The sequence below is a fragment of the Lindgomyces ingoldianus genome (assembly GCF_010093535.1).
Source record: "Lindgomyces ingoldianus strain ATCC 200398 unplaced genomic scaffold BDR25scaffold_4, whole genome shotgun sequence".
In the NCBI taxonomy this organism is placed as follows: Eukaryota; Fungi; Ascomycota; class Dothideomycetes; order Pleosporales; family Lindgomycetaceae; genus Lindgomyces; species Lindgomyces ingoldianus.
In genome coordinates, this window is record NW_022985165.1 from 1,794,333 (window position 1) to 1,819,923 (window position 25,591).

Here is a 25,591-nt window from a genome sequence, read left to right on the forward strand (position 1 = left end):
CCGTTCACATGCGTAACAGAGAGAGAAGCTCGAACTATTTTCTTTAATAATACAAACAAAATTCAATGTTCATACCACTACTGCGCTAATTCTCCTGGTGATTGCTTCAGCAGCTAATCAACCTATCTTGGTACTTTTTAGAACACGAAATCTTCTACGTCGGAGGATTCAGAGCCTCCCTTACAGCTAGCTGAGAAGGCGTGAAGGTTTATCTGGCCTGTATCCAAGGGGATGTGGTAGAAGTCTGCGAGCTCGACCTCAGGTTTCTGCCCATTTTTCTGGGGGCTGGAAATGCGACTCCTAACCCCCAATTTTTTGAATTGCGATAAACATCCGGACTTGCTCTACCACCTCTTCTACATCCTGGGTGAGGAAGTCACAATCTAGGATCAGTTCCAACGAAAAGCCATCTCTGGGACGTGTGTCAATGAGAGTTTCAATATCTCTTCTGATATCTCCCACAACGCCGTCTAGGCGCATGTGGCAGTAGATATCTCAGAAATATTCCCCATGAGTAAGCCCAGTCCAGTATCAACTGTTCTAACGGATTAATGTCCACTTTAGATACCCAGGTGATCCTATAGTATGCTCCGCGACTTCCTGGGCTATCTCCACAGCAACATGATCTGCGAGCACAAATATTTCCATGGTATGCCAGGCCATGCATCGGCAGGGCGAACTGGCGTCGCAGGGCTTGGTTCCATCCACCTAAGATTGCTCCATAAGCCCATACCAATATGCGACCCGTCCCAAAGATGTTCATAATTCAGCTTCCCTGTTTCAACTCTGCGTGGAGGTTATGAGAGGAACGACTGGAGTCTGGGAGAAGTACCTGTAACCCTGGGTGGCGATGCAGCAGGATAGTGTTGTATTGATGTGGAATCTCTAGGGGGGAGCCATAATACATAGAGAGGTACAGTATCTACTCCTTACTCAGTACTTTTCGCCTTGCATTAGTACGGGTCCGTGTTAACGAGGACGCTTTCAGGGTTCGGCGAGGGGCTCAAACAAAAACACACTAACAGAGTCGATACTTGAAGAGGACAGCCTAGGCTGAATCGTTATTCGCGTTTCATCTTGGAACTACTCGGTGATTTCGGCAGTGTTTGGAAGGGGATGATGAAGTCGTTACGGCCAATTCAGCATCGAGCTCCGCCAAACCCCATACTAATCGCCTTCGTCAGGAGACGCGCTAACACATGAAGAGACGAAGTCGACTAGCGTCAAACGAATAACCAGATTCCCATCTCCACATAGCTCAACATCTTCAAACCTAAAGTACTCCTCTCAATCTATGTCTTCCTAGTTAGTCCTTCTTTCCTTCCTTCGATCAGTACGGTCTCGTCACATCACTATGAGAGTGGACAGCTTCACGTCCTACATCTTCGCCTTGGGAACTTACACGTGGTAAAATCTCTGTTGTTCGAAACGAGTCTCTGTCTTAAATTAATGTCAAAAGGATTAGGTTTCCGCGTTCAACTCCTTCCCATTTTCTATCATGTCACTTTTCGCTTCAGGGTTCTCTCGGAGACCTATTCAGCTCAAGACCAAGACGGCGTAAATAAATTCAAAGTAAGCTTCTTTAGACCTGGTGTTGAAAAGGATTCTAGAAGCCTGGATTGGTGAAGGAGGGTCCACAATGCAGGAGGAAAACTTCGCTGAAAACCGTTCCAAAGATAAATTCTTGAGTATTGTAAGAGCGGGTCTCCGCACCACTCCCCCATCACAACCAAAAAGGTGCGAATAATTAACTAACGGTCGATCCGTGTGCAAAATAGTATATATGGCTTACAAGTAGAACGGAAGCATGAACGCCATCAACATTGCCTCTGCAGCTCACTATCACATCACACGCGCCATGACCAGGAGAGACCTTATCTAGGAGATATTTCCCGAAATTAGGAAGGCCATCTACGCGCATCTCCTATCAAACTTGTGCCGACCCTTAGCTTCTCTGTGAGCAATGTTGCATTGAGTGAGACTAGCACCCCTAGATCCACTCACACGACGCTAGATCGGACTTCTGTGTCACCAATCAAGGCCAAGTTCAAGGAGGTTCTAGCTGGTTAAATCGGGCATAAATCTGCATTGAAGTAAACTCTCCCATTTATCAAGGGAACAATCCTGAGTGCGACTGCAGTATTATAAGACGCATGGGTAGGATGCCCAACTTCTCCATCGACATCTACCCAAATGTCCAGATGTCCATCCACTCAGTGCTTCACGAACGCATTTTGAAGTTGGGACCAGGACAACCTCTTATAGACTCTCCGGGCTGCTGTGCCAGACATAGTGTTGTAGTTCTTTCGGCTGTAAAGCATTAGAGAGGCAAACCGTTGATGAATACTTTATCCTTATTATTTGGTGGAGGATTGAAGGCGATATGGAGCAAATACTTTGTCGGAACTAATCGCGTAGTTTTGGCTATATTTCTATGAAGCGATCTCTCTCTAGTAGTCTAGTACGGGTATAATCTGAAGTTACCTTCATATGAACGTAACTCTAAGGTAAAATCAAGAAAACCCAGGTTTCGCTTTCTTGCAAGCGAGACTCGAGTCCACATCGAGATGCGATGCTCTCTGCCTTTCCTCTTTGCCAACGTCGATTTATATCTGCGTATTTTGAACGTTCCCCAGAATATTCACCAGTAGACAACATATCTTGTTGAGCGGATGCTATGGCATTTCGTACGGACTATGAAACTGGGTATGTGTTTGTAAGCGTATCGTCTTCCTATTGTCGACGACATCGAAGACTTGCTTCTTAAAGTGTGGCGCCGTAGAATTCCACCCAACATAACCGTCCGTGCCATGTCCGTTGGTGTAGACAACTTTGAAATACGAGCAGATGCTTCGAGTTTTCCACGAATTCCTCGTCTCCGCCAGTCATTGTCTAGAAAAGTCTACTCAAGACTGCGAGCTCGACCTTCGTAGACAAAAGGTGCATAGCTTACCCAGGGTACTTAAATTCGATTTACACTCTAGTCTGTAGCACGATACCATCGATTAGGAGTAGGTCTAGAGCCGGGCAAGACTAGGAATGTTAGGGAAAGAAGCGCAGAGAAGTTCTTCATGCTTCCTAAACTAGAAGGCCCCATCTTGGATGACTAAAGTATAGTGTATGGTTGGCAAGATTTCTAAGAAGAATGAAGCGGCCGCGGTTCTCTTGCCTGTTTTATGCGCTAAGATAACGCATAACTGTTTATCAAACAAACTCTCGAAGAGGCCAAGTCAAAGTTTTGTTAGTGAATTAAGGAGCAGGGACGACCGGTTGCCATCTTGAGAGAAGACTTCCCGAACGGGACGCTGCCTGGAATAGGGGTGATCATTGTGCTCACCACCACACCACCTCATTTAGAGATGACTGACTCCGCCCCACTCCTTTCTCACTATCAATTCACTCCCCATGTCATGACCAACATAACGTCCGTCCCTGTGTCGCGAGCCACCCTCTGCAGCGAGCCAAAATCTAGGTACTTTAGTTTTAGAGGAATCTCAAGTTTTTATACATATCTGTATTTACTTGAGAATATGCGAGTGCTGTAGCCTAGTTTCTCTAGCACTTCTAGAACGTCTCCCACCTTAAAATTACGCTGGCGTCACCACCATATCGCCGGTCTGCGGAGAGGCCCCATCTAGCGGCATCACAGAGTAGTTCCACTACGACACCATCATTGGCGCCTCGCTGCTGTTGATAGCTATAGTATGGCCGTATCTGAGGCACGAAACCTTCCTATTGCGTCGATAAGTCATCCTTAGGATTGTGGCTACCGCGCGGGGATAATTCATGCAACGTCGCCACGCGATCGGTACCTACTACTCAAAGGGATGACGATTTGAGCTAGCGCAAAACTATGAGCTAAGCATCTAAGATGTAATTTATTCCTTGTAAGCACTGCAGTTTCGAAACCGTGCCTACTCAGTTTGTGGCCGTGCAGTTCTCACTAACCAAACAGGAAAGCGCATCCCGTGGCTCGCGGGCTGCCTAGAAAGCCTTGAGGAATGAAGTCACATTGAACTGTAAAATATTTGCCTAGTTTTGGCTCCTTGTCAACCTATACGGTCTTGTATTCCTATTGCAGACGTAAAGAATTGGAGGGATCCTTCAAACTCGTTTCGACTGGTAGGATCTGCTTGATTCTGGGCCATCCGTGCCTTAACCTCTTTCGTCCGTTTCGCAATCTCGGCGGGAGTATACATTCTAGCCAGCGACTTCTTGACGTGGGCGCTCAGCTGCTCTAAGAACTCGTGCTTGGTTGACTCAAAAGCTGCCTCTGGACCTTGCAGTATGGGGTTGAATTTTCCGCTGTGCGGTGTCACCCACACAGGGAGCCAGTGCTTAAGTTGTTTGACCAACTCTTCCTTCTCAGCTTGCTGGGAGATCATGGATTTGACAGGATATTTCGTGCTGTTATAGAAGACTGTGTGGCGAATGTAACCAAGCTCATTCACTCTGTCGACCTTGCTTATTCTCTGCTGAAAGCTTCCCCAGGAGCACAAAGGCTCGTAGTAGCCAAATTGCGCTCCGGTTGTGTCTATGGCCTAAATCTCTCCCTGTTTCAGTACAACTCTATACACATTATGGTACATAGACTGCGGCGTGCTGATCTCTGGGCCGTGAGCGGGGCCAAAGCAGATTCGCAATCGAGGTTTGATCACGCTAACAGCGATTTCTTTAATCTCCGAGCAATTATCTGTGTACATTAGGTTAGTATAGTTAATGTAGGATGTAATTCGGATAGTGAAATCTGACCTTGTAGCAGCTCTGTAGTAAAACTGTAGAGAAACACCATAGTATCCATGCATTTTGTGTACACTAAAGCAGACTTGAGTATGGCCTGATCCTCGAACAAGTGAACTGGAAAGGGCTTTATCTGTTGAGCACACAATGGGTGTGGCAGAGGTCCATGCAAATAGACTGTCGTGCCTTCCACATGTACTGACGTGATTTCAAGTGTTGTCGCGTGCAATTTGATCTTGTAGACGATAGCTTGAAGTAATGATGCTGCTCTACTTAAAGATTTTCGGGCTTAGAGCTTCTGGCATTCTGTTCTGTGTTGAGACTAATCCGCCTTTTGACACTCAAGACTACAGTAGAACGTGGGCACTGAGGGGTTGTTGTTATAATCTGGTGCTCCTAAACATCCGATGCACCTTTTCGTAGTTGGGTTACGGCAACGAATGCAGTCTTCAACCGCCATGGCCATCTAGGGATCAAATACAGAGTTGCGCGGGACGTCGACGGGTAGGTGGTCCCAAGCCAATGTGACCTGTATAGCTTGTACTTGCAGCTGCCGCGGTGCCGTTCGCTGGACGGTATAATGGTTCTATCGAAGATGTGGGAGAGGTTATGCGTTCGTTGTGGTTGACGTGTGTTTGGAGTATCCCCGCCCCCGCACATGCCTTGGCTTACCAGCCACTAGTGTCACAGCCACAGACAGGAGAGCCACAAGCTTGTTCTCTTTGTTAGGACATAAAGCATTTTTGGGACGGCTATGAAGTTGAGTGAAGGATTGTAATGCAGCAGCTTGTTGCAGAAATAGAAACAGCGCGTAGTCATGGACACTACTAGAATTCTACCGCCATGCGCTACAGCTAACCTCAGAATATGGTTGCTTAAGACGTAATACAATTAAATACTAACAAGGGCCTCTCGCTAAACTGTGTCGAGGATTACGCTACGTTATAAGGCTTTGAAACTGTCCTTTAATCTACTGGGAGAAACTCTTAGAATCTACATTACTAGGCTGAAATAGCTTTCTAAGCTTGAAACTATATTCTTCTATAACAGTGCCTTCTCCCTAGTATTCTGGCTGTAGGAGACACCCCTCTAATTTGCGATTTAGCAAGGGTGGTTAAGCGAAGGAGCGAACGTTGGCGTGAATAAAAAGGTCAACAGCGTGACCAAAACTCTGAAATTCTCTTCACGCGTTAGTATCCTAGTAGAGGAAAGGGTTAAAAATGGCAAGGTACGCACTATATCTTTATTGGCTTGCGAGGGAGACTTCTACGGGGTCGGATTTGGGAATGTGGCTCGCGTCGGAGGTGGCTCGCGACACACGGACGGACGTTACAGTCTCCCATCTCACCCCCCAATGCGCAACAAACTCCTGGCTAACGAGGTGAGAAAGAATTGAGTGAGATGTCGAGCGAAGTGTCAAGTAGGGCGTTGAGGTAGTGGGTGCCAAGCAAGAAACAATTGAGAATGGGGAAAGGTATCCAATGGGAAAGTTTCTAGTGCCCAGGTGGACAGGAGTCGGGCAGAAGGTGCTGAATGCGAAGTAGAGATCGGAAGGAAGGTATTGTAGGGGTTTTAGTACCTACTGAAGACGCCTCGCTCACGTCAGTGAGGTCGAGGGCGCCTTCTCCCGTTTCGTGTTTCAACTTGTTCACTGTAGCTTCTAATTTTAGGCAGGCTAGCAAATATTTCATAAGCTAGACTCGTTACTTCTAAGGTGCTTCTAAGAGTAGACTAAAGGAGAAACCAGTACAACAATTCAAATCGCAACCAACATAAAAATCCCTACCAGGACCCTACCCTCACCTAAGACAACGTTCTCGCCCTGTTTCCCTCCTTAAACCCCTCAACAGCAGTCCTAAACTCCAAAAACCCTTTACCCTTCCATACCTTCTCATGATCCTTCTTCTTTGTAACTTCGGATTCCTTATCGAACCTCCTTGCTCTCCCTCACCGACAATGCACCCAACTCTGCGTCAAAACCCTACTGCGAATCCCCTTCTCTTTCCCGTTTTCATCTACATACTTGACTGTCCCCTCTTCAACTCCGCTATCCTGCGTCTCCCATCCCCCTTGGCGATACGCCGTAACGCCACCAATTAGTGTGATTTCTACGACACGTTCATCGTGTTTCGCTCGCGCAATGTTGGTTTCAAGGAATTCTTCAGGCCAGGATGTTCGACGGCGCGGATGGGTGGTTTGCATTTTTTTCTTGGTTGAAACATTCCATGTACTTGTGCTCAAAACTGACTTCCTTGAGGATGGGAGTGAAGTAGTATACGGTGTGGGGATCTAAGCGCATGAAGGTGGAAATGGCATCTGCGCAGCCGACAAGGGTGTACAGGGTTCCGAGAACGGGTTTGCGAGCTGTGGGCGCAGGATTGGAGGTGAAGGAAGGGTTGAGGGAGAGGATGGGAAGCAGGTGCTTGTAAATTGCTAAAATAACTTCTTTAACGTGTATGTGGAAGCTGAGGGGAAGCGGTGTGAGATCTATTTTTCCGCTGAACTGCCCGCGATGCGTTTCCTCACCGAGACTGGCGCGGATGTGTTGCGCGTATTTGATGTTGCGGACAAACCCTTGTATCATTTCCTATAATTTCTGTCGCAGGTGATAACGGGCGCGAATGCTTACCGTCTTCCCTCTGATACTGCTTCTGAATAGCAAGTAACTCCTTCTGAGCCTCTTTCCCGCCAAAGAAGGCATGTTGAAATACTTGCTCCATGAGCACATTTCCTATGATAGTAACGACAAGCGCACACCGCTTTGGCTCGTTCGTAAACAAGTCATACCAACCATCCTCGCCGCCAGGGCCTCCAGACGCAACACAACCAATGATCTTACCCGTCTCTGGTTTCAGCGTATTGAAAACCTTCTTCAAAGCAACGATATTATTAAGCTCGAACCGGATATGAGCTTTCGTAAATCGTTCCATCAAGCCCATGACTTTCCATACTCCATCCCGGATCTCGATGTCTCGAGCTGTGTACTCTGGCTGCTGGAAAGTGTTGATGATGTTATGTTTGGCTCTTGATTTGTTTCCACTACTGAGTTGTAGGAGTCTTTTGGTGACATGGTTTGGATGGTCCTTCAGTGGAAGTTGCTCAATGACCTCTGGAGGCTTATATACTTCCTCGTTCTCTTCATGATCGTCGACAATGGCGTGAACAGAAGGAGCTCTGGGTGAGCCGGCTTACTGTCTTATTTTGAATTCCCGACGGCCTAGCATCAGGAGGTACAACCGGAGCCCTCGGCATGCGGGTCACCACCGCCTTCTTAGTTCCCGAAGGCCCCACCATCGTAACAGTTCACCCTACCTCTGGGGACTTCTTGTGGACAGGTTCTCTGTCCGGGATGATTTCTTTAGAGTAGTAATTCTGGTCTTGACCCACTGGCGATGTAGGCTTTCCACCATCATAGAAACTCGCATTCTGGTAGTGCTTTTTGTTGTATGAGGTGGCTCGGTTACTTTCCTTCAAGGCACGAACGTCCCTCTGGTTCGGCCGTAGATTTGCGCTTTCGAGATAGAGGAGAGTAGGATGTGTCTGCTTCGGTCCTGGCTGCGCAATAGCCTAAAAGGCGCTGGATGAGCGTCGCCATAGCTGCTGGGGGTTGTATCCGATGAATGGACAAAGTGGTTCTGAGAGAGTGGATGCTTATTCTCAAAACTGCTGTGGGTGCCTGAGTAATTGATAGACGAAGTTTGAAAGAGGACAATCGGTCAAAAGTTGGGGTGGGGCTGATTTATCTTGAGTGAGAGTTTCCTCTGCATTGTGGACTCTTGTATGCCTAAGGACGGTACTGCATGACTTTGTTCGTATGTTGCCGCATGCGGCGATCTGGCATGTGCGGCGCCGGAATAGGCCATATATGTGAGAAATAAAGACGGAAGGGAACAAGCTTGAAAACCAAGCATACCGATTCAGCAGTTGTGGCTCTTTGCGTTCAGTTATACCTAGGTAGCAATTGCATGAATGCGTGGCACTCCTTTCGAGGGTCGAAGTGCGCTTACATTCTTGATGAACATTACGTACGCAAGATATTTGCAACTTGAACGAAGTTTCCCAATGCATTATTTGGAAAAAACGTATTCTAATTGATGTAGCAAATCGCAATGGGAGGTTACCAGGAGAGTAAAATAAGCCTTAGAATCAATCACAAAGTGCCTGAGGGGGGGAGCCTCTGGAGAGATGACGTCGACCGAGCAAGCAGAGTAAGAAAAGAGCACACTGAGACACGAGGCTGCCATGTAACGGCAAAGAGAACAACACGCCTTACCATAATTAATGTAGGCGCACTTGTGTCAATCCTTGCTCTTTGAACCATGGTTCGGAAGAAAACAGTTTTCCTACCCCGATGCGCTCGTACGTATGAGGATGACCAACTAAACTTCGAAGGAGTAGGACCCAGTCTTCCTGAAATTTGTGCTTGGTTCCAGGTGATGCAGAAATGACTACGTTCTTGCTCATCAATTGGAGACAGAAGATGTCGGCATCAGCGGGTATGTCGGGTTCATCGAGTCCTCCCCAGCCAAAGACGGTCTGGTCGTCGGCACAAATCCCACACACCATTCCTGCCGACAGCACAATATGGACACCCTCCATCAGAGCGGAGTAAATGCGGCATTTGGAGCTACTCTCTATCTGCATTATCGATGGGATTATAATCTTCGGCACCTTTCTGATATAGCTGCGAATTGTGAGGGTCTTCCTAGCTTCATCAAACTGAAACTCTTTGCACACATTCTTCGCCTTCTTGATCTCGAGAAAGCGCACTCCATGCATTGTACTCGCCCAAGTCCACGTCGGCAGCCCCAGTAGACTTTTCGACCGCTCGGCTGGGTCTTTGCAAAACCACAGCAGTTGGTCGGGCATGCTAGTCTTCCACAGCCCGAAGCAGTAGGTATCGTTTACCCTCTTCTTCCCCATCTCCTTCCTCAGCCCCTCGAGTGCGATAAGGCGATCAGTTGCCTTGGTAAGCAGACGGGCTGAGTATCGCTCAATGATGATTTTCCACCGGTGATTCCGAGCGGTGGAGTGAAACGAGCCACCAGTTTCGCGTTGAGTGATCATCTTGCAAGACCAGACAAGGCTATCAGCGGTGTAGAATATCATGCGACGGGAGAGAAGCCATTCTTGGGTTGCCCAGGCTCGCTGGGCGAGGGGACCAAGTTCTGGTGTGATGGGGACATAGTCTATTGGCATGGAGCTTGCGAATACGGACCCTTCACGATCGCCGGATTGCGATATGTGAGACAGCTCGATGGAGGCTGGAGGATGGGAACGCGTGAAGAAACACCCTTGGCTGGAGTCAGACGCGTGGGAGGCAGCAATTGTTAGACGAGCGTTTTCGTACACCATCCCCATATGCGTCGATTCATCCAGCCAGTCGGAGTGGGAATCTTGAATGATGCAAAGTGAATCTATCCAGATGTATTGGAGGCCAAGGCGGCGTGTGGCTGTCATGGCGTCCTGATATGCCTTGGGTACAAGCTCCCAGGGTATGTTCGTTAGGTGGCTCTGGATGCTAGACTGAGTGGTCATAAGAGGACGCTTGGAAGGCTTTCCCCAACAATGACTGAGGGCGACATAGTACCCAGCCATACCCTTTGTTTCTATCAAACGCGGCGATATTTCCCTATCAGGAGATCCCACATCAATGATTCTAGTGGGTAAGATTGGAGGAGTGCATTCATCAAGGATAGCACCCGAGAAAGTCTCGCTGCACGTTTTGTGGTTGCCAATACAGGCGCTCATCCAACGGTGAATGAGATCGTACGCTTCCGGCGAGTCCGAGGATGGTAGGGCTGGACGGCCGACGACATCGCAGCTGACGGCGGCTGGGCTGTCTGTCTTTGGCTCAGTTCAGCAATTAGGGTTAAGTGAGATTTGGGCCGGCGGTACCTCGTGGCGCCCACAGTCTAATCTGTCCGGTCAATATTCCCTGATCGACAGGCACAAAGACCACGAAACCCCTGAAATGTAATGCGTTTGTCACATCATCTTCTGGAAAGCTCCCTTTGACTGGGTCGTGTTTATGCCGTAGATAAATTGGACTATCGATCAAATGGTCCTCTAAGTTGGTAATGTCCCATTGCCCTTGACCTTGAGCAACAGGAGACTGATGAAATAAGCTGGGGGCGAAAGTGTGGTTGCCGTTGTATTGTAGAACAGCATCTATGATCATGGCACACAAACCGCAACCTTCTGCGGCAGACAACGGCAGCTGCCTGGCATCATGGAGGTGAACCATGCCTCTTGGTTTTGACTGGCTGTTCGTGCTACGGTCGACCACCATCTCCCACCAATCTGGAACATCTTGGAGTTCGCAGATCAGCGCTGGTACACTAATATTCTGACAGGCTGAGCAGAGCGGCATAGTGGCATGAATGAAGGTCGTCCTCCCGCTGGTTCAGGGGGTGCATTCCAATGGAAGCGCTAGAAGGAGCCGGATGTCGGTAGTTGAGATGAAATGCTTCCAATCATGACTCGATTTCCCCAGGTTCCTCGATAGCAAAACCTGGCGTTTATGCAGGAGTCAGCCACATCGAAAGAAGCCGGGCTCCGATGATGTTCTTTTGGACAGTTTTGGGGCCCAGCTAGTAGCAGCCTCCGTAGTCAGCTGTGGTAGATTAGGACAGAGGATTCTTATTCGACTGCCCTAGATTACCACTCAAGTTTTTTCAATGAGGCTAGAGAAGAAAAGGAGAAGCAGTTGCTCCGCAATCCAGGGGAGCGGAAGTAGGATGAAGGAAAGGGATGGTGGGCTGTAATACGCCAGATATCATATGATGGTGGTGGAAAGGTTTTACCTGGTCGCATTGGCCAACGACTGGATATGATGCTGCGCCGGGCGTAAGCTATTCCCACCAGTGCGGGGATTGGCTCCTTTCTGGGCCTTGGGAGCCTAGAGGAAGTGTGGCACGAGTTGAATGTCCACGGCTGAAGTTGCCGGCAGCCCCGACGATCCAGAATCCGAAGGCGAGGTCGTCTGCCTGAAGCTGTGGGCGAACCCATGGGATATAGCAGGGGCTATGCTCTGCGGAAGAGATGAGGATTTGGAATGGCCATGTGAGAGAACCAGTTTGGTGCCGGGTGGATGATGAAGGGCTGATCCTTGGTCCCTGGCAAGCTGGTGGCCGATGAGCTGCAGAGGCCTCAGGGAACTGCCCAGGCAGTGGAAGGGAAAGGAGGAGTAAATCGAAGAGACGATCTTGTTGAGGGACAGGCAAATTGGGCGCGCCAAGGGAAGGGAGAGTTTTTTGGGAGGGTTGCGAGTGGCCAGTCAAAGCCAGGGTGCAAGCGTCGTGACGGAAAATGTTTTCTGGAGCGGTTCTTGGGGCCTTCTAGCTGCAGGACGCTCGTTACAAGCTGCAGTTTCTGGCGCTTTTCTGGCCGGCCCCATGAGCATGCCCCAGGCGCTTGCCCCAGCATGGCATTCCGCTTCTGGGGAGGGTGGGCATGCAGCTCGGTGAAACGATGAAATGAGCAGGCTCTTGTCGGGTTAATGCTGCGGGCGACGGGCTGCCGGTGCAACACGCCAGACGGAGAGCGTCGCAGCCGACCGGCGCTCGGGATCGAAGGCAGACGGGCAGTGGATGGGCGTTCCTCCAAGCTTCAGCCGAGCGCGCCACCTCGGGCCATCTGAAGGAGCGTGGTGTTGCTGACTGGGTCGGTCGTTGCCACTCGTCGCTGCTAGCCCTTCTGGTTGTCTGCGCCGCTCCCTCTGACGCCAGACTGGCTCCTCCCGCGACCTTCGAGGAGCGCCCACTCCCTTGGCTTTCACTCGCTAAACGATGGCCTTTGCCTTGACCAGCGCCTTAATACCACGCGCCTTGCCCGCCTCTGCTGGGCCTGCAAAGCTGCTGTCTTGGACGACCCACCTCGACGACCGACTCCGCAAAACCACGACGTCGTCTATCTCATCTTGCCGCCTTCCACGAGCACGCCGGTGCTCTCGCTCGCAACAATGGCCGCCATTTTTCGCGATTTCTCCTTCGGGCCAGCGTCGCGGCACCCGTCGTCCTTTCATGAGGCGGAGCGTGCAGCCATGAATGTCTCGCCAACCTCGACACCGCTCGCTCCCCCGCTATATCCAGCCCGGCTCCCAACACCACCACCATGCTCAATAGGCGAGCTGGCCCAGCGATTCAACCAGCAAAGCTTGCGCGTCGACACCAGCTCTTCCTATCGGATACCGACATTCTACGAACTGCCACTCACACCGCCAAGCGACGACTTTGTTTTTCCCGCTGATGCACCTCAACAGTCCCCATATTCATTCCCGTCCCCGGTTGCGCTACGGCAGCAACGGCAAGCGAACATGCGGATGCAGTGCAGTCCGTCGCACATCAGGGACATATCGATACTCGTACAAAGGATGGTCGAGGAAGGCGATCAGTGCCACATTTGCGACTCGAAGTCGCGAACATCACCATCTCCATCACCATTTCCATCACCACCATCATCCAATTCATCAAACGCAGACGAGGACGAGGGCGTCGACATGGAATACAGCCCTCTGGCGCCCAAGGACTCGCCGCTCTCCACTCTTAAATTCCGCCGATCGGGCGACCGCCTCAATGGGCAAGCCATGGTGGCGAAGACCGTGAGGATGCGGAAGAAATCAAAGGTAATGAAGAGGTCGTCTAAGTAATCACTCTCGGCATTAAATAGCATTTGCATTGGCGTTTGGGTTGCTTGATCTGGGGGCGCCATATACCACTAGGAGGCTGTCGAACGGCCAATGGCGACAAAATTGGGCGGTGGGACAGGTATTTCAATGGTCACCGGGCCTGACGTATCGTATTGCATATTAATGGGTCTGAATTGGGTTTCGGGTTTTAGAGTGCGCTCCCTGAGTGGGTTGAGCCTGGGGTTGTTTGGGCGCGATAAGCTTCAGTGCTATCGTGACCACTATTCAGTTGCTCCATTGTAGATATGAGCATCATGTGCACCATTTGCATGTTTATCAAGCTTATCGAGCGACGTTGCGTGACATGGCGACAGGAGATCTAATTTTGACGTGCCAAGCACGTGATCGCGTTCCGCAACCCTGGCTCTCGGGAACACTTTCTTGATGCATTGGGAATTGCTGGAACCTCACCGACCCCAATAGTCTCATCTCGCAACACTCAGCAATGTCCGTCTCATGGAGAGCCACCTCCCAGCTCTTAGCCTCGCGCTCCGTCCACATTCGCATCCAGCCTCGGCCTGCCAATCTGTCAGAAAGCCGCGAGGTCTTCCGTGTAATGCAGCGCTTTGGAGAACTCAGCACTTACAAGTATCTTCGGGTTTGTTTCCCCTGTCAACCTACAATGACCCTGCAGAGTAGAGCCCCTTCGCAGAGTCAAAGTAGAGGATCAAAAGCTAATGGCTGCGATCGTTTCCTAGTACGAGTATCACGCCCCAGCCGACAATTCCGCATTTGCTATCTATCGAGATCCCGACGCCGCACAAAAGGCATTGAATGCCTCGCCCATACGGTTTTCGTTGGAGGAAATCTTATCCGAAGACGACGCATCGAAGGCAGGGAGCAGACAGAGTGGCGTGACGGTGAGCGACGATGCCATCACGCCTGAAACTCCGGTTAAAGATGGCATTGAAGAAATCACGCGGGCGAGTCCATTGCTCAACCGCAACCTACCGAACAGGCAGACATCCCTTACATCGTTAACCAGTTCGTCCAAAAGCCCACAATCATCCCCATCGATCGGGTTGCCCTTCGAGAGTCCAGAGCCCCGAGGGACGACGACGAAATGGTTCCAGATTACCGTCGATAGGTCGCGTGCTGTACACCAGGATTTCGTAGAGAGGCAGCCGTATTGGAAGCAGTTTAGCCCAATGAAGTCGATGGCGCAGGAGGATCTTGCCAAGGTTGTTCCTCTGATCGGACTGAGCGATGTGTCGAAGCGACCACCGGGCCAACACCGGACTCCAAATAAGGTGCTGAAGCTGATGTCATATTACGTTGACCACAAGATGCCAAGTTTGAGGGAGATGTATGAGGAGTGTGGCAGGGAGAAGAATAAAAGCTAAAGGAACACATGGTACATATGCTTGGACGAAGCTGGTTCCCCCCACTCGGCCATCAACAACCAGGACCTAGGCGGCGACTTGAAACTATTCAACGTCAAGTCGTCCGAACTCGGGACCTCCGCTCCATACACCAAGTCCTCAAGCAAGTTATCCAACCTTCTAAGGCTGACCTCAATGCCCAGCAACTGTAGCGCAACTTCCTCAACCGCTTTCGATGCCAACTGCCAGGCCCTCTCATCATGAACCTCAACATTAACCCCGGACGTCTCACTTCTCGAGCAAGGAAACTGGAACAAAAGGCCATGAACCATGTCATAAAGCAGCGTGCTTAGTCGCTCGTCTAGTCCTCTACGGTGCAGAAGATATGATGTTGCCACGAGCTGTCGAAAACCCTTCCAGTTTGTGTGATAAGCTTCCACTATCAAAACGCCCATGTTCCCAGAAGAACGCGAGATTGGAGAGAGAACCTGAAGAAAAGGATGTTGTTAAGGATCCCCATTCATCCAAGGATATATGTGTGACCTACAGCGGCCACTTGCATCCTCCGCATTCAGCTTCTATAGTAGTGCTCCTTCGTCTGCAAGACGGTAGAAATTTCGCAGTGCGCGCTGTTGCTTATCATTCATTTCTTCCGCAGGCCGGGTGAAGTACGAAACCGCGGTATTGGTGAGGTGCAGCGCTTCGCAGCTTCCGAAATTGGGATCCGACGCTACAGATAGTTGCTTCCGTAGCCTAAGAACAAGTTCGTTCTTGTGGTGGTTCACCCTACATGAATAGGAGTGGTTAAAATACTTCTCGAGCACAGATTTCATACACGTATACGGTTGTCCATGGGCTTCCACTAGTTTGCAGATGTCATGTATATTGACCGGATGGTCCAGTGTTTCGATTAGAGATTTGCTCATAGTATCTCAAGCAATTGTGGTCCTGCGTGGGCAGATAGAATAGATCAATCAATAGAGGAGAGGAAATGAAGGATAGTGCTCATGACCAAGGCAAAATGCGTTCAGTGAAGGAAAGGCAGGTTTCTATCTCATGACCCCCATGGGTCATTTGAATCTTTCGCATCTTGCTTCTCATATCTCGCTAAGGCCTGCGTAGTTTTCTCTGTTCATACTGAGGTCCTTATTTTCCAAGATATCAGACAAGCTGTGGCTGCTTTTCTCTTCTCAACTGTCTCGTCTCGATGGACTTCAAGCCCCAGAATCCGTAGTATGCTAGCAGGCAAGCAGGCAAGTGTGGTGCTGCAAACGTGCGGCTCTCATGGGCTGCGGTTCATCATGTCTTTCATGTCGGATCATGGCTGCCATCGACGGAAAGCGTGTCTTTTCCGCCCTTACCTTCCCCGTCTTTGTTCCACCTGAGATGCGGTCTCTTTTCATCTCACGTTCAACTCCGCGCAGCGATTATACAAAAGGCTACATGCTGCAAATTGTCTTGTGTCTTATTCGGAGTGATCTAAGCTTGAGAGGGTAGCTGCTCTGTTAGGAAAAGTGATAGGAAACATCTGATGCATGCCCTCCTGCTTGGTTTCGCCTAATGTCATTTCGCACATTGTGGTTTCTATGCTTTACTTTCATTTCTCATTTCTTCCCTAGTTCTTCCTGTAACCGTTCGTTTTTTCTGATTTTCATCACCCCTAGTCTTTATAAGAGGCTGCATTACGTCTGGAGATAGGACGAGATGTACAGAGCTATAGATTTAAAAGTTTATAAGTGTCTGCAGCGCTTCCAACCGTACGTAATACGATTCGACTTGACTAAATCTAGGACGTTACGTCTAACTATCTTAGTACGTTTTTACTATACAATTAACATAAAGACAACTTATAAGTCTTAACTATAATAATTAAGAATTTTTATACAGCTTAACAACTTAGCAGAAGTTATAACATAACACTAAAATAAATATAATTTAAGAAAGCTAAAAGCTTAGAGTAAATTACTCTCTAATAAAGCTAGTTTTTTTATAATTAAAAAGCCTTAATTATCTCTCTAAAAAGGTAGTTTTTATTAAAGTAGTAAGTCCTTCTTCTACTAAAGAAGGCTCTCTTACAGTTGTAGGACGTACACAGGATAGAGAGGAAATTAAGGGTAATTTTAAAAAGTATAAGGTAGAAGAAACATCCTACTTTTATTTACTATGTAAAAGAATTTATAAACAAGGGGCTGTTATTCTTAGCTATAGTAAAGTCTTTTTAATAAAAGTTATAATACTACTATAACTTTAAAGTTTTTTACTGCTTTTTATATAAGCAATTACTAGTAAAAAAAAAAAAGTTTATAAAAAAAGTTTTTTTAAATTTATTATTATAATAGTTGCTACTAGGTAACTTATAACACTAGAGTAGCTAAGAGGGGTTATCTTTATTAACCTTAGCCTTAGCCTCTGCATTAACATACTACTAGAAAATAGCTTTTATTAAAACCTTAGCTTTTTTATGCTATAATAAGTGCTTTCTTTAATAATTCTTAAACTAAATAAGATAAAGTTAAGAGTTAAGTATAGTTATAATATAGTAATAAGATATAAAAGAGTTTAGAATAAACTTACTCTAGTATAATATTAACTTTTTAATGCTATATAATATGCTGTTTTTAAAATAGAAGCTTTTATCTTTATACTTTACCTTCTCTTACACTTTATAAAGTTTATTATATAAGTGCTAAAAATTAATAATTATTATCTAAAAAAACTTATACTTACTATTACTTTTAATTTTTTTTAGTTATAAAGTAAAAGACTTTAAAAAACTTATAAAAGTAGTTTACTTTTTTTTACTTATTCTTAGTTATTACCTTAGTAAAAGTAGAGATGCTAAGTGTAGTAGAGTTATTATTAGTGCCTTTTTACTTTTAGATAAATGTTATAATAGTTGTTTTAAGCTTATAATAGTGTAATAGCATAAAATATACTAAATGCTAGCAGACACTGCTATCTTATATAAAAAAATGAGTTTTAAAGCTCTAAAAAAGGTTATTAGTGTTAATAGTAGCCTAATATATTATAAAAGCCTTTTAGTGTTTATGTAATGCTAACACTATATTTATAAAATTATAAAGCTTGCCTATAACTTTATGCTAGCAGTATATATTAAACTAATTTTAGGGAGCAGCTTAGGCTAGCTTAGTCTTAAAAGCACTAAGCCCTTTACTATATATTACTGCTTTAATAACTAGCTAGATTATATAACTACTATAGTGTATATAGTGCTTAGAGGTAAGCAGCATGTTAATGTGCTTAGTAAAGTTAGTAATAGTTTCTTTATTATTATTTAATATATTATTAGCAACTAAATAATAGAATTTTAATATAATTTTAAAGTTATAAATAATAGTAGTAATCTTATGCACTTAATTTACTTTTATATAGTTACTATAAAAGTTTTAAAAGCTAATAAGTAAGTCTTAGTGCTAGTAGTTACTATTTATTTTTATATAGTTAATTATTATAAAGTTTTTAAGCTGCTAAGGCGCTAGTGCTAAAGAATTACTAACTTACTAATAAAATAAGCTACTACCTTAAAAAAAGAAGTAGTTTAGTAAAGTCTATATATTAACACTTAATGTAACTTTTAACTAGGCTATTCTTAGTACTGTTTAAATCTCCTGCTTTTGCTCTATAACTTTAGAATTTATATATAAAAAATATATAGTAGGCAATAATAAAAAAGCATAAAAAAAGTTAGTGTAGTTTTAAGAAATAATGCTCTAAAGTTTAGCTAATAAGGCCTTAGTAAAAAAAATATTATAAAAAATTACTTAACATACTTTACAGGCAAGTTGCTTACACACCTAAGTTGCTTACTTTTACTAAGACCCCCCTTTTTACACTAATGCATTCCCTACAACACTACTTAGATGTGCTAAAAGAATATTAGATATAGCTTATGCTCTAAGCTTTTAAATAAAACATAAAACTCTTAAAAAAATATGCTATAGCTATATGTAAAGTCTTATAAAAAATAATAAATAACTATAGCGCTAGATAACCTTTATAAGCTAATTCTACAGCTAAATTATAAAGGCTAGGTAATAAAAAAAAGCAGGTAATTATTAAGACTATACTTAAGCTATATGCGTAAGAAATTTCCTCTTAGATAGCATTTATAGCTAATATAGCTAATTCTTTACACACTAAGCGTAATCTAGGCTATGTTTACATAAACTAGCTTAGTATGTTTATAAAGCATTATTTAAAGCTTAAAGTAAAGTTTTAAGTATAAGTATAGTTAAGAGATATTTAGCTAATTATAAACCTTATCTTACTAAAGTTATACGTGTTATTATTTTAAATGCTATACTTAGCTTTAATATTCTCTATAAGGCTAAACCTACCCTAAATTACTCTAAAACTCTTATAAAAGGCTCTTTTATAGTTATACTTACGCTTAAATGTTACTTTAAGCTCTAAATAACGCTTTATAAACGTACTAGGCTAGTTTATATAAACATAGCCTAGATTATGCTTAGCGCGCAAAAAATTAGCTATATTAGCTATAAATGCTATTTAAGGGGAAATTTTTTACGCATATAGCTTAAGTATAGTCTTAATAATTACCTGCTTTTTTTTATTACTTAGCCTTTATAATTTAGCTATAAAATTAGCTTATAAAAGTTATCTAGTGCTATAGTTATTTATTATTTTTTATAAAACTTTACACATAGCTATAGCACATTTTTTTAAAAGTTTTATGTTTTATTTAAAAGCTTAGAGTGTAAGCTATATTTAATATTCTTTTAGCACATCTAAGTAGTGTTGTAGGGAATACATTAGTGTAAGAAAAGTAGTTTAGTAAGGTCTTAGCAAAAGTAAGCAACTTAGGTGTGTAAGTAACTTGCCTGTGAAGTATGTTAGTTAATAACTACTTTCTATAAAGACTTCTTCTACTAGATAGTGTAAGTAATAATATGCCCCTCTTTAGCAACTTTATAAGTAGTATTAAAAGAATTAGCTAGAAGCTATAGCCTATTAGGTAAAAAACTTTTATTAGCATTAACTTAGTGCTTCTTTTTAAAATAGCTAATAATATAGTTATAGCTATTAACCTGTTTTACTCTAGCTTAAAGGCCTTATATGTAGCATCTCTTGCATAACTAAAGCTTTAAAAGGACGCCTTTATTATTCTTATACACTAAATCTGCCCTATGCTGCTATATAAAGGAAATAGGACAATTCCTATAAAGCTAGCTTTTATATTTAACATAGTAACTAAGCTTTTTTAGTAAAAGCTTTTTATTTATTAGCTAAAAGTTATTTTACTTAATAAAAAAGTTTATGCTATTATTAAAATAATTATTAGCTAAGAACTTTTTTATAAATTTAACTACTAGCGTCCTATTATAAAAGCTAATAAATAAAGAGAATAATAAAGCCTTTAAGTAAGTAAGATAATAAAAACTAGTGTAATAAGCTACTTTAGCTTGTTAAAAAGAGCTAGCTTAAAAGAAGCTAGCTTAAGATAAGGCTGTACACCTACTATGCTAGAGGAATTAAGATAATTAGCTTATAATAAATAAAAATAGCAAATTATAACTAAAGGATAATATAAAGCGTAAAAAAGTTAACTATTTACATAAGATTTAATACTCTAGCCCCCCCTCTTTAACACATTCTTGCTTGTAGCACATAATAGAGTTTTTACCTATTGTTACTTAAAAACGCCCCCTTAAACGCCCTTCTAACGCTTGCCTATAGATGTCTAATTAGGTCCTATATTACTAGGAAAAATTAACTTTCTAAGACGTATTACAAACTGTAAGGGGACCTCTCTTAGTTGTACGTTACAATTGACAATCCTCTTACGTTTGTACGGCTCACGTGACCGTAACTATTCACTTTTCTGAGTCGTAGTACGTACGGTTGGAAGCGCTGAGTGTCTGGTATGTATATCTGATTGCTTGACATGCCTAAAATACATGGGCTAAGTTAATTACCGTACAGGTTTCTCCCCGATATTAATTCTATCTCAATCCACCCTACTTCTATGCTGATGATAATAATTTAGTCGAGAATATCTGGATGACTCTGCAATCTGGGCGATAAAAGCAGTGGTAGTACCTCCTATGATCGCTCCAAAAGCCCCAGCCTCCATAATTTACGTTCATTGCTGCATGTCCTGTTATCCTACCTCGCCAGAATTTGACTATACTAAATATCACAGCTATTAGGTCTTTGCCTGCGGTTGCCACAAGCTCGTTCCCACAATAGACGTGTGAGTAAGCTCAATTGCAGAAGATACTCGAAACACTGCTACGTTATCACTCGCAGAAATGTCCATCAACATGTCTTCACTATTGAGAAGGGTGCTCTAATTCTCAATGCGGCGAGAAAGTCTAGAGGTACCAGTCCTAACCTTGATGATATTGCTGTTGCTTCCCCGGCTATAACGCGGCTGACCAGGATAGCCACCCTTCTCCTAACCTTCCTCTGGATCCTGTTCCTCATCACTGTGGGAGGCTTGAAACAAGATGCCTAGTTTTCTACGAGGGTTAGTGTCTTGGGGATGTTATATCATGTGCACGTTACTAACCATAAGCGCACGCCAGAGGGAAATGGAGCAGCCCTCAAGCCAACTCTTGATGGGAAGGCTTCCAGTGTAATAGGATCGGGAGAACAGCACGCCGGGAAATCGTGCGTAATATCCTTCGCTACCTATCAATATCCAGAAAGAAACACACTAGACAGGGATTACAAGGAGCATTGCTCCAAGCAGAAACACTTGGAACTATGAATAGCATTATTATCGCGGACGCAATGCTTGGTGTTCCAAGCCGAATGGTGCACTCCACTACAGCTGGTATATCCCGCTAACCCGGCTTGTTCTGATTACTCCATCGGGGGCAGCCACTACAGAGATATGCGCAACTCCAGATCCTATTCGACTAGCTTCAACTTTCTATACGCTGTCTAGTACAATATATTATCGACTCTCTTCAGTGAATGAAAGTCAAGCCAGCTACGTACAAATGTCATATGGACGCCCCACACCAGTGTGGTTTTCCCGTTTCGGGCCCATCATGCTGTGGTATTTCGTGCTCGACCTTCTCATCAAGTGGCCGGTAGATGCCAAAGCTCGCTGTGTCGTTGAGAGGACATCTTGTGCTTATCATGTTACAGGAAATTCGGCAATATGCCTAGCCCGTGTACATACAACATTTCTAATCTTGAGAAACCTCGCTAGGGGGTTGCTTGTTCAACTAGGAACATGGCGGTCGGGCTCAAGCACTTCGGTGCATTTACTGTTGACTTTTTCTATTTCCCACGAACCGCTCTTTCCGTGATTTGTAAGCCGCCAATTTCATGCTTCGAGGCCTAATTCACGCCAAGTCCTTGCAATAGGGCAAATTCAATGATGGCGTTCTGCTGTGGAGTTTAATTTCGCTATGATAGCTTCCCCCAATGTCTTGCTCCCAGTGGTATTTGTGAATATAGTTAGAGGAACATATCCTGCAAAGGGAAACAGCTGCTGATACTTTACTGGGAAGGTCAAGTTAGAAATGTCATATCAGTCAACATGTTGATGTGCTGCTACACTAGATTGTCTTCCTACTCGGGTTTGAAGGTGCTATATCAGATATGAAAATAGGGGAAATATACTCAGCGTGTTCAACAAGAGTAGTACGTTCTAGAACAGCTTTTTCAACTGGTAACGTCTAGGTTCGTGAATACAGCTATACTGCACAACTAACTAGAGGGGCCCTTACTACGTGTAACTATAACAGTTAGAAAACCATAGTAATTCTTATAATTAGCTAATTATTACACTGTAACATCTAAAGTAATAGAGCTAAGAATTATTTTAATGTAGTCTATAAGCTTATTTAACTTACTATATAACATACTACGCTAATTCATAAATGTGAAATTAGAGAGCAGAGCAAGTAACTTGTAGTAGTAAATACGTATAGCATATTACAGAACCTAAATTGAATATAGAAGAGTTAGAATTAGAGAACTAAACTACCTAAAAGCTAAAAGCATTCTATATGCTTCTATAACCTAAAAGCTATAAAAAAAATTATAAAAGTTTAAACTATAAGTCTAAATATTAAATAAAGTAGTAATGTTTAAGGCTAACAATAACTAAGAACGTACACTACAGGCAAGTTACTTACACACCTAAGTTGCTTACTTTGCTAAGACCCTACTAAACTACTTTTTCTATACTAATACATTCCTAACAACACTATTTAGACATGCTAAAAGAATGTTAGATACAGCTTACACACTAGGCTTTTAAACAAGACGCAACACTTTTAAAGCAACATGCTACAGTACTAAGTGTTTGTATAATCTATATAATGTGCATTGTTATTCTTTTTTATATTATTTTTATATAGTAAGTTTTTCTAAAGCTATAGAAAGTAAAGAAGTTATTTTTTATTTTTTATATTTTTATTTATATTATAGTTTTTAGATTTAGACTAGCAGTTATTTTATATATTTTTTAATTATATTATTAAAGAATTATTTTATTTACAACTAACTATAGTCTAAAGTTTTTAAAAGTTACTTTTTATATAAACTTTTAAACTTTATAAGTTTTCTATACTTTTATGTTATAGAAGTTAAATTTACATTATATTAGTGTGTGTTATAGTAACTTGTATAGCTAGTACTTAGCTTAGTTTACTTTTATTTAGAGTTCTTATACTATGTTTTTTATATTTAACTTTAATTAAAAGGTTCTTATATCTTTTATAAACATTATATATAAAAGCATTTATATTATCTTAGTTCTTTTATTCTTTATATGCTGCTGTGTTTTATATTACTAGATATATACTTAATCTATTAAGTATCTTTAGCTTATATTATCAGGTTACACATCTTTTACTTTAGTAGTTTCTTTTATATTACTAGCATAGTTTTTAGTCTATTTTTATTATAATTTCTTTACTTATTATAGTGTTATTTTCTGTGTAAAACTACTATTACTACTATTTTTTTTAATTTAGACTTTAATTTTTGTTTTTTAGGTAGTTTTATTAAAAATGCCTTTTTTAATAGTGCAGGTAAGCTTTTTATATATAATATTTCTTTTCTTTATTTATTTATAGTTGTTACTTTTTTTTATACTCTCTATACTTTAGCTTTACTTAAGACTATTAGTTTACTTTTATCTTATAGTTAAAAGCTTTTTTATGCTACTAGGCTGCTTTTTTATTTTTTATTTACTTTTTTATAAGTAAATTATTACTTTTAGTAATGTACATTACAGGTGAGTTGCTTACACACCTAAGTTGCTTACTTTTGCTAAGACTACACCCTAACAAACTCTATTATAGCCTATAACAACCTGCTCTAGCACTATATAGTACAGTACAGCTTAGAATATTATTTAGATACTACTTCTACTTCTTACTTACATGTTTACGTGTTATGCCTAGTCTAATTACACTGTCTATAGCGCTTTTAGAATAGCTTACTTACTTTAGCTTACACTTGCTTTTTTACTTTTTTTTATTACTGTACGCTTTAAACTCTTTTAAAGCTGTTAAGTGTAGGCCTTTTTAAATTATTAAAGTTTTTTTTTACTTTAATTTACTTTTTTATGTAATTTATGTTACATAGTAGCTATATTAGCTACTTAAAGCTTAGTAATTTTTTATTATACTAACACTAGCTTATGTGTAATTATTACTACTTTTTTTAAACTTTTTTTAAACACTTTAACTATAAAAGTTAGTAAACTATTTATATGCTTTTAAATTTTAATTTTTATAAGCATTAATTATAACGTACTTTACAGGCAAGTTGCTTACACACCTAAGTTGCTTACTTTTACTAAGACTCTACTAAACTACCTTTCTTACACTAATGCATTTCTAATAACACTACTTAGACACGCTAAAAAAATGTTAGATATAGCTTACACTCTAAGCTTTAAAATAAAATATAAAACTTTTAAAAAAACATGCTGCAGCTATGTATAGAGTTTTTTAAAAAAATAATAAATAACTATAGCACTAGATAACTTTTATAAGCTAATTTTATAGCTAACTATTGCGTTTGCTAAAAGGTTAACCTTCTAGCTAGCACAGCAGAAGGATATATATAGACAGATAGCTGTACGCAACACACCCCCTAGCTTAAACTGTAGAACAAGAGAGGTAAAACATAGTAAAATAACTTTAACACACTCTCCCTAGCCTAAGCAACAGAACTTAGAGACAGATCTAGTAAGGTAGCCTCTGTAATAGACGCACTGCCTAAATGCTTTTTGCTAAGCGTAGGAATTAAACACGCAGTGCTTAAAAATAATGTAATCCTATTAGTAGAGTAGGAGTGTGCAAATTTTTAAGCGCTAACTATTTACACTACGCTGTAAACTAGGCTTATAACTGTTGCGTTTGCTAAAAGGTTAACCTTCTAGCTAGCACAGCAGAAGGATGTATATAGACGGATAGCTGTACGCGACACTAACGTATAAAGGCTAAGTAATAAAAAAAAGTAGGTAATTATTAAAACTATACTTAAGCTATATATGTAAAGATTTTCCTCTTAAATAGCATTTATAGCTAATATAGCTAATTTTTTACACGCTAAGTGTAATCTAGGCTATATTAGTATAAACTAGCTTAGTATATTTAGGAAGTATTATCTAGACTTTAAAGTAACATTTAAGTGTAGTATAATTATAAAAGAGCTTTTTATAAAAGTCTTAGAGTAATTTAGAGTAAATTTAGCCTTATAAAGAATATTAAAGCTAAGTATAGTATTTAAGATAATAACATATATAACTTTAGTAATATAAGCTTTATTATAGGCTAAATATCTATTAACTATACTTATGCTTAAAACTTTACTTTAAGCT

General features: G+C 42.5%; 9 protein-coding genes across 9 annotated transcripts; 4 read left to right on the forward strand and 5 right to left on the reverse strand.

The window, feature by feature from the left end:
• Window positions 1-510: 510 nt before the first annotated feature.
• Window positions 511-2,070, forward strand: BDR25DRAFT_350324 (uncharacterized protein; the record flags this gene model as incomplete). The annotated part of the gene is made up of 13 exons (XM_033694685.1): window positions 511-528; window positions 585-684; window positions 714-834; window positions 865-876; window positions 938-989; window positions 1,048-1,179; window positions 1,208-1,296; window positions 1,335-1,407; window positions 1,466-1,557; window positions 1,603-1,737; window positions 1,779-1,794; window positions 1,883-1,935; window positions 1,977-2,070. 13 exons carry the CDS (start codon window positions 511-513, stop codon window positions 2,068-2,070), a joined length of 987 nt encoding a protein of 328 aa, XP_033552897.1.
• A 1,979-nt stretch (window positions 2,071-4,049) lies between these two features.
• Window positions 4,050-4,792, reverse strand: BDR25DRAFT_379749 (uncharacterized protein; the record flags this gene model as incomplete). Its single annotated transcript, XM_033697634.1, has 3 exons — window positions 4,050-4,541; window positions 4,578-4,693; window positions 4,753-4,792. 3 exons carry the CDS (start codon window positions 4,790-4,792, stop codon window positions 4,050-4,052), a joined length of 648 nt encoding a protein of 215 aa, XP_033552898.1.
• A 1,441-nt stretch (window positions 4,793-6,233) lies between these two features.
• Window positions 6,234-8,034, reverse strand: BDR25DRAFT_310461 (uncharacterized protein; the record flags this gene model as incomplete). The annotated part of the gene is made up of 6 exons (XM_033691153.1): window positions 6,234-6,269; window positions 6,324-6,415; window positions 6,696-6,948; window positions 6,989-7,314; window positions 7,370-7,823; window positions 7,933-8,034. 6 exons carry the CDS (start codon window positions 8,032-8,034, stop codon window positions 6,234-6,236), a joined length of 1,263 nt encoding a protein of 420 aa, XP_033552899.1.
• A 181-nt stretch (window positions 8,035-8,215) lies between these two features.
• Window positions 8,216-8,913, reverse strand: BDR25DRAFT_90214 (uncharacterized protein). The gene has a single exon (XM_033699218.1). The coding sequence runs from the start codon at window positions 8,806-8,808 to the stop codon at window positions 8,398-8,400; it is 411 nt and encodes a 136-aa protein (XP_033552900.1). The 5' UTR covers window positions 8,809-8,913; the 3' UTR covers window positions 8,216-8,397.
• A 612-nt stretch (window positions 8,914-9,525) lies between these two features.
• On the reverse strand, window positions 9,526-10,491 carry BDR25DRAFT_211998 (HET-domain-containing protein; the record flags this gene model as incomplete). Its single annotated transcript, XM_033684704.1, has 1 exon — window positions 9,526-10,491. A coding segment is annotated over one exon (966 nt), but the record flags the coding sequence as incomplete, so codon positions are not given.
• Window positions 10,492-11,666: 1,175 nt separating this feature from the next.
• Window positions 11,667-13,733, forward strand: BDR25DRAFT_339930 (uncharacterized protein; the record flags this gene model as incomplete). Its single annotated transcript, XM_033693455.1, has 3 exons — window positions 11,667-11,805; window positions 12,227-12,405; window positions 12,551-13,733. The coding sequence occupies 3 exons, from the start codon at window positions 11,667-11,669 to the stop codon at window positions 13,388-13,390; spliced, it is 1,158 nt and encodes a 385-aa protein (XP_033552902.1). The 3' UTR covers window positions 13,391-13,733.
• A 141-nt stretch (window positions 13,734-13,874) lies between these two features.
• BDR25DRAFT_310464 (uncharacterized protein) lies at window positions 13,875-14,772 on the forward strand (the record flags this gene model as incomplete). Its single annotated transcript, XM_033691154.1, has 2 exons — window positions 13,875-14,027; window positions 14,128-14,772. The coding sequence occupies 2 exons, from the start codon at window positions 13,875-13,877 to the stop codon at window positions 14,770-14,772; spliced, it is 798 nt and encodes a 265-aa protein (XP_033552903.1).
• Window positions 14,773-15,209: 437 nt separating this feature from the next.
• On the reverse strand, window positions 15,210-15,856 carry BDR25DRAFT_90236 (uncharacterized protein). The gene has a single exon (XM_033699219.1). The coding sequence runs from the start codon at window positions 15,675-15,677 to the stop codon at window positions 15,330-15,332; it is 348 nt and encodes a 115-aa protein (XP_033552904.1). The 5' UTR covers window positions 15,678-15,856; the 3' UTR covers window positions 15,210-15,329.
• Window positions 15,857-20,837: 4,981 nt separating this feature from the next.
• On the forward strand, window positions 20,838-22,090 carry BDR25DRAFT_350328 (uncharacterized protein; the record flags this gene model as incomplete). Its single annotated transcript, XM_033694686.1, has 6 exons — window positions 20,838-20,892; window positions 20,967-21,223; window positions 21,251-21,405; window positions 21,441-21,571; window positions 21,619-21,917; window positions 21,956-22,090. The coding sequence occupies 6 exons, from the start codon at window positions 20,838-20,840 to the stop codon at window positions 22,088-22,090; spliced, it is 1,032 nt and encodes a 343-aa protein (XP_033552905.1).
• Window positions 22,091-25,591: the final 3,501 nt, after the last annotated feature.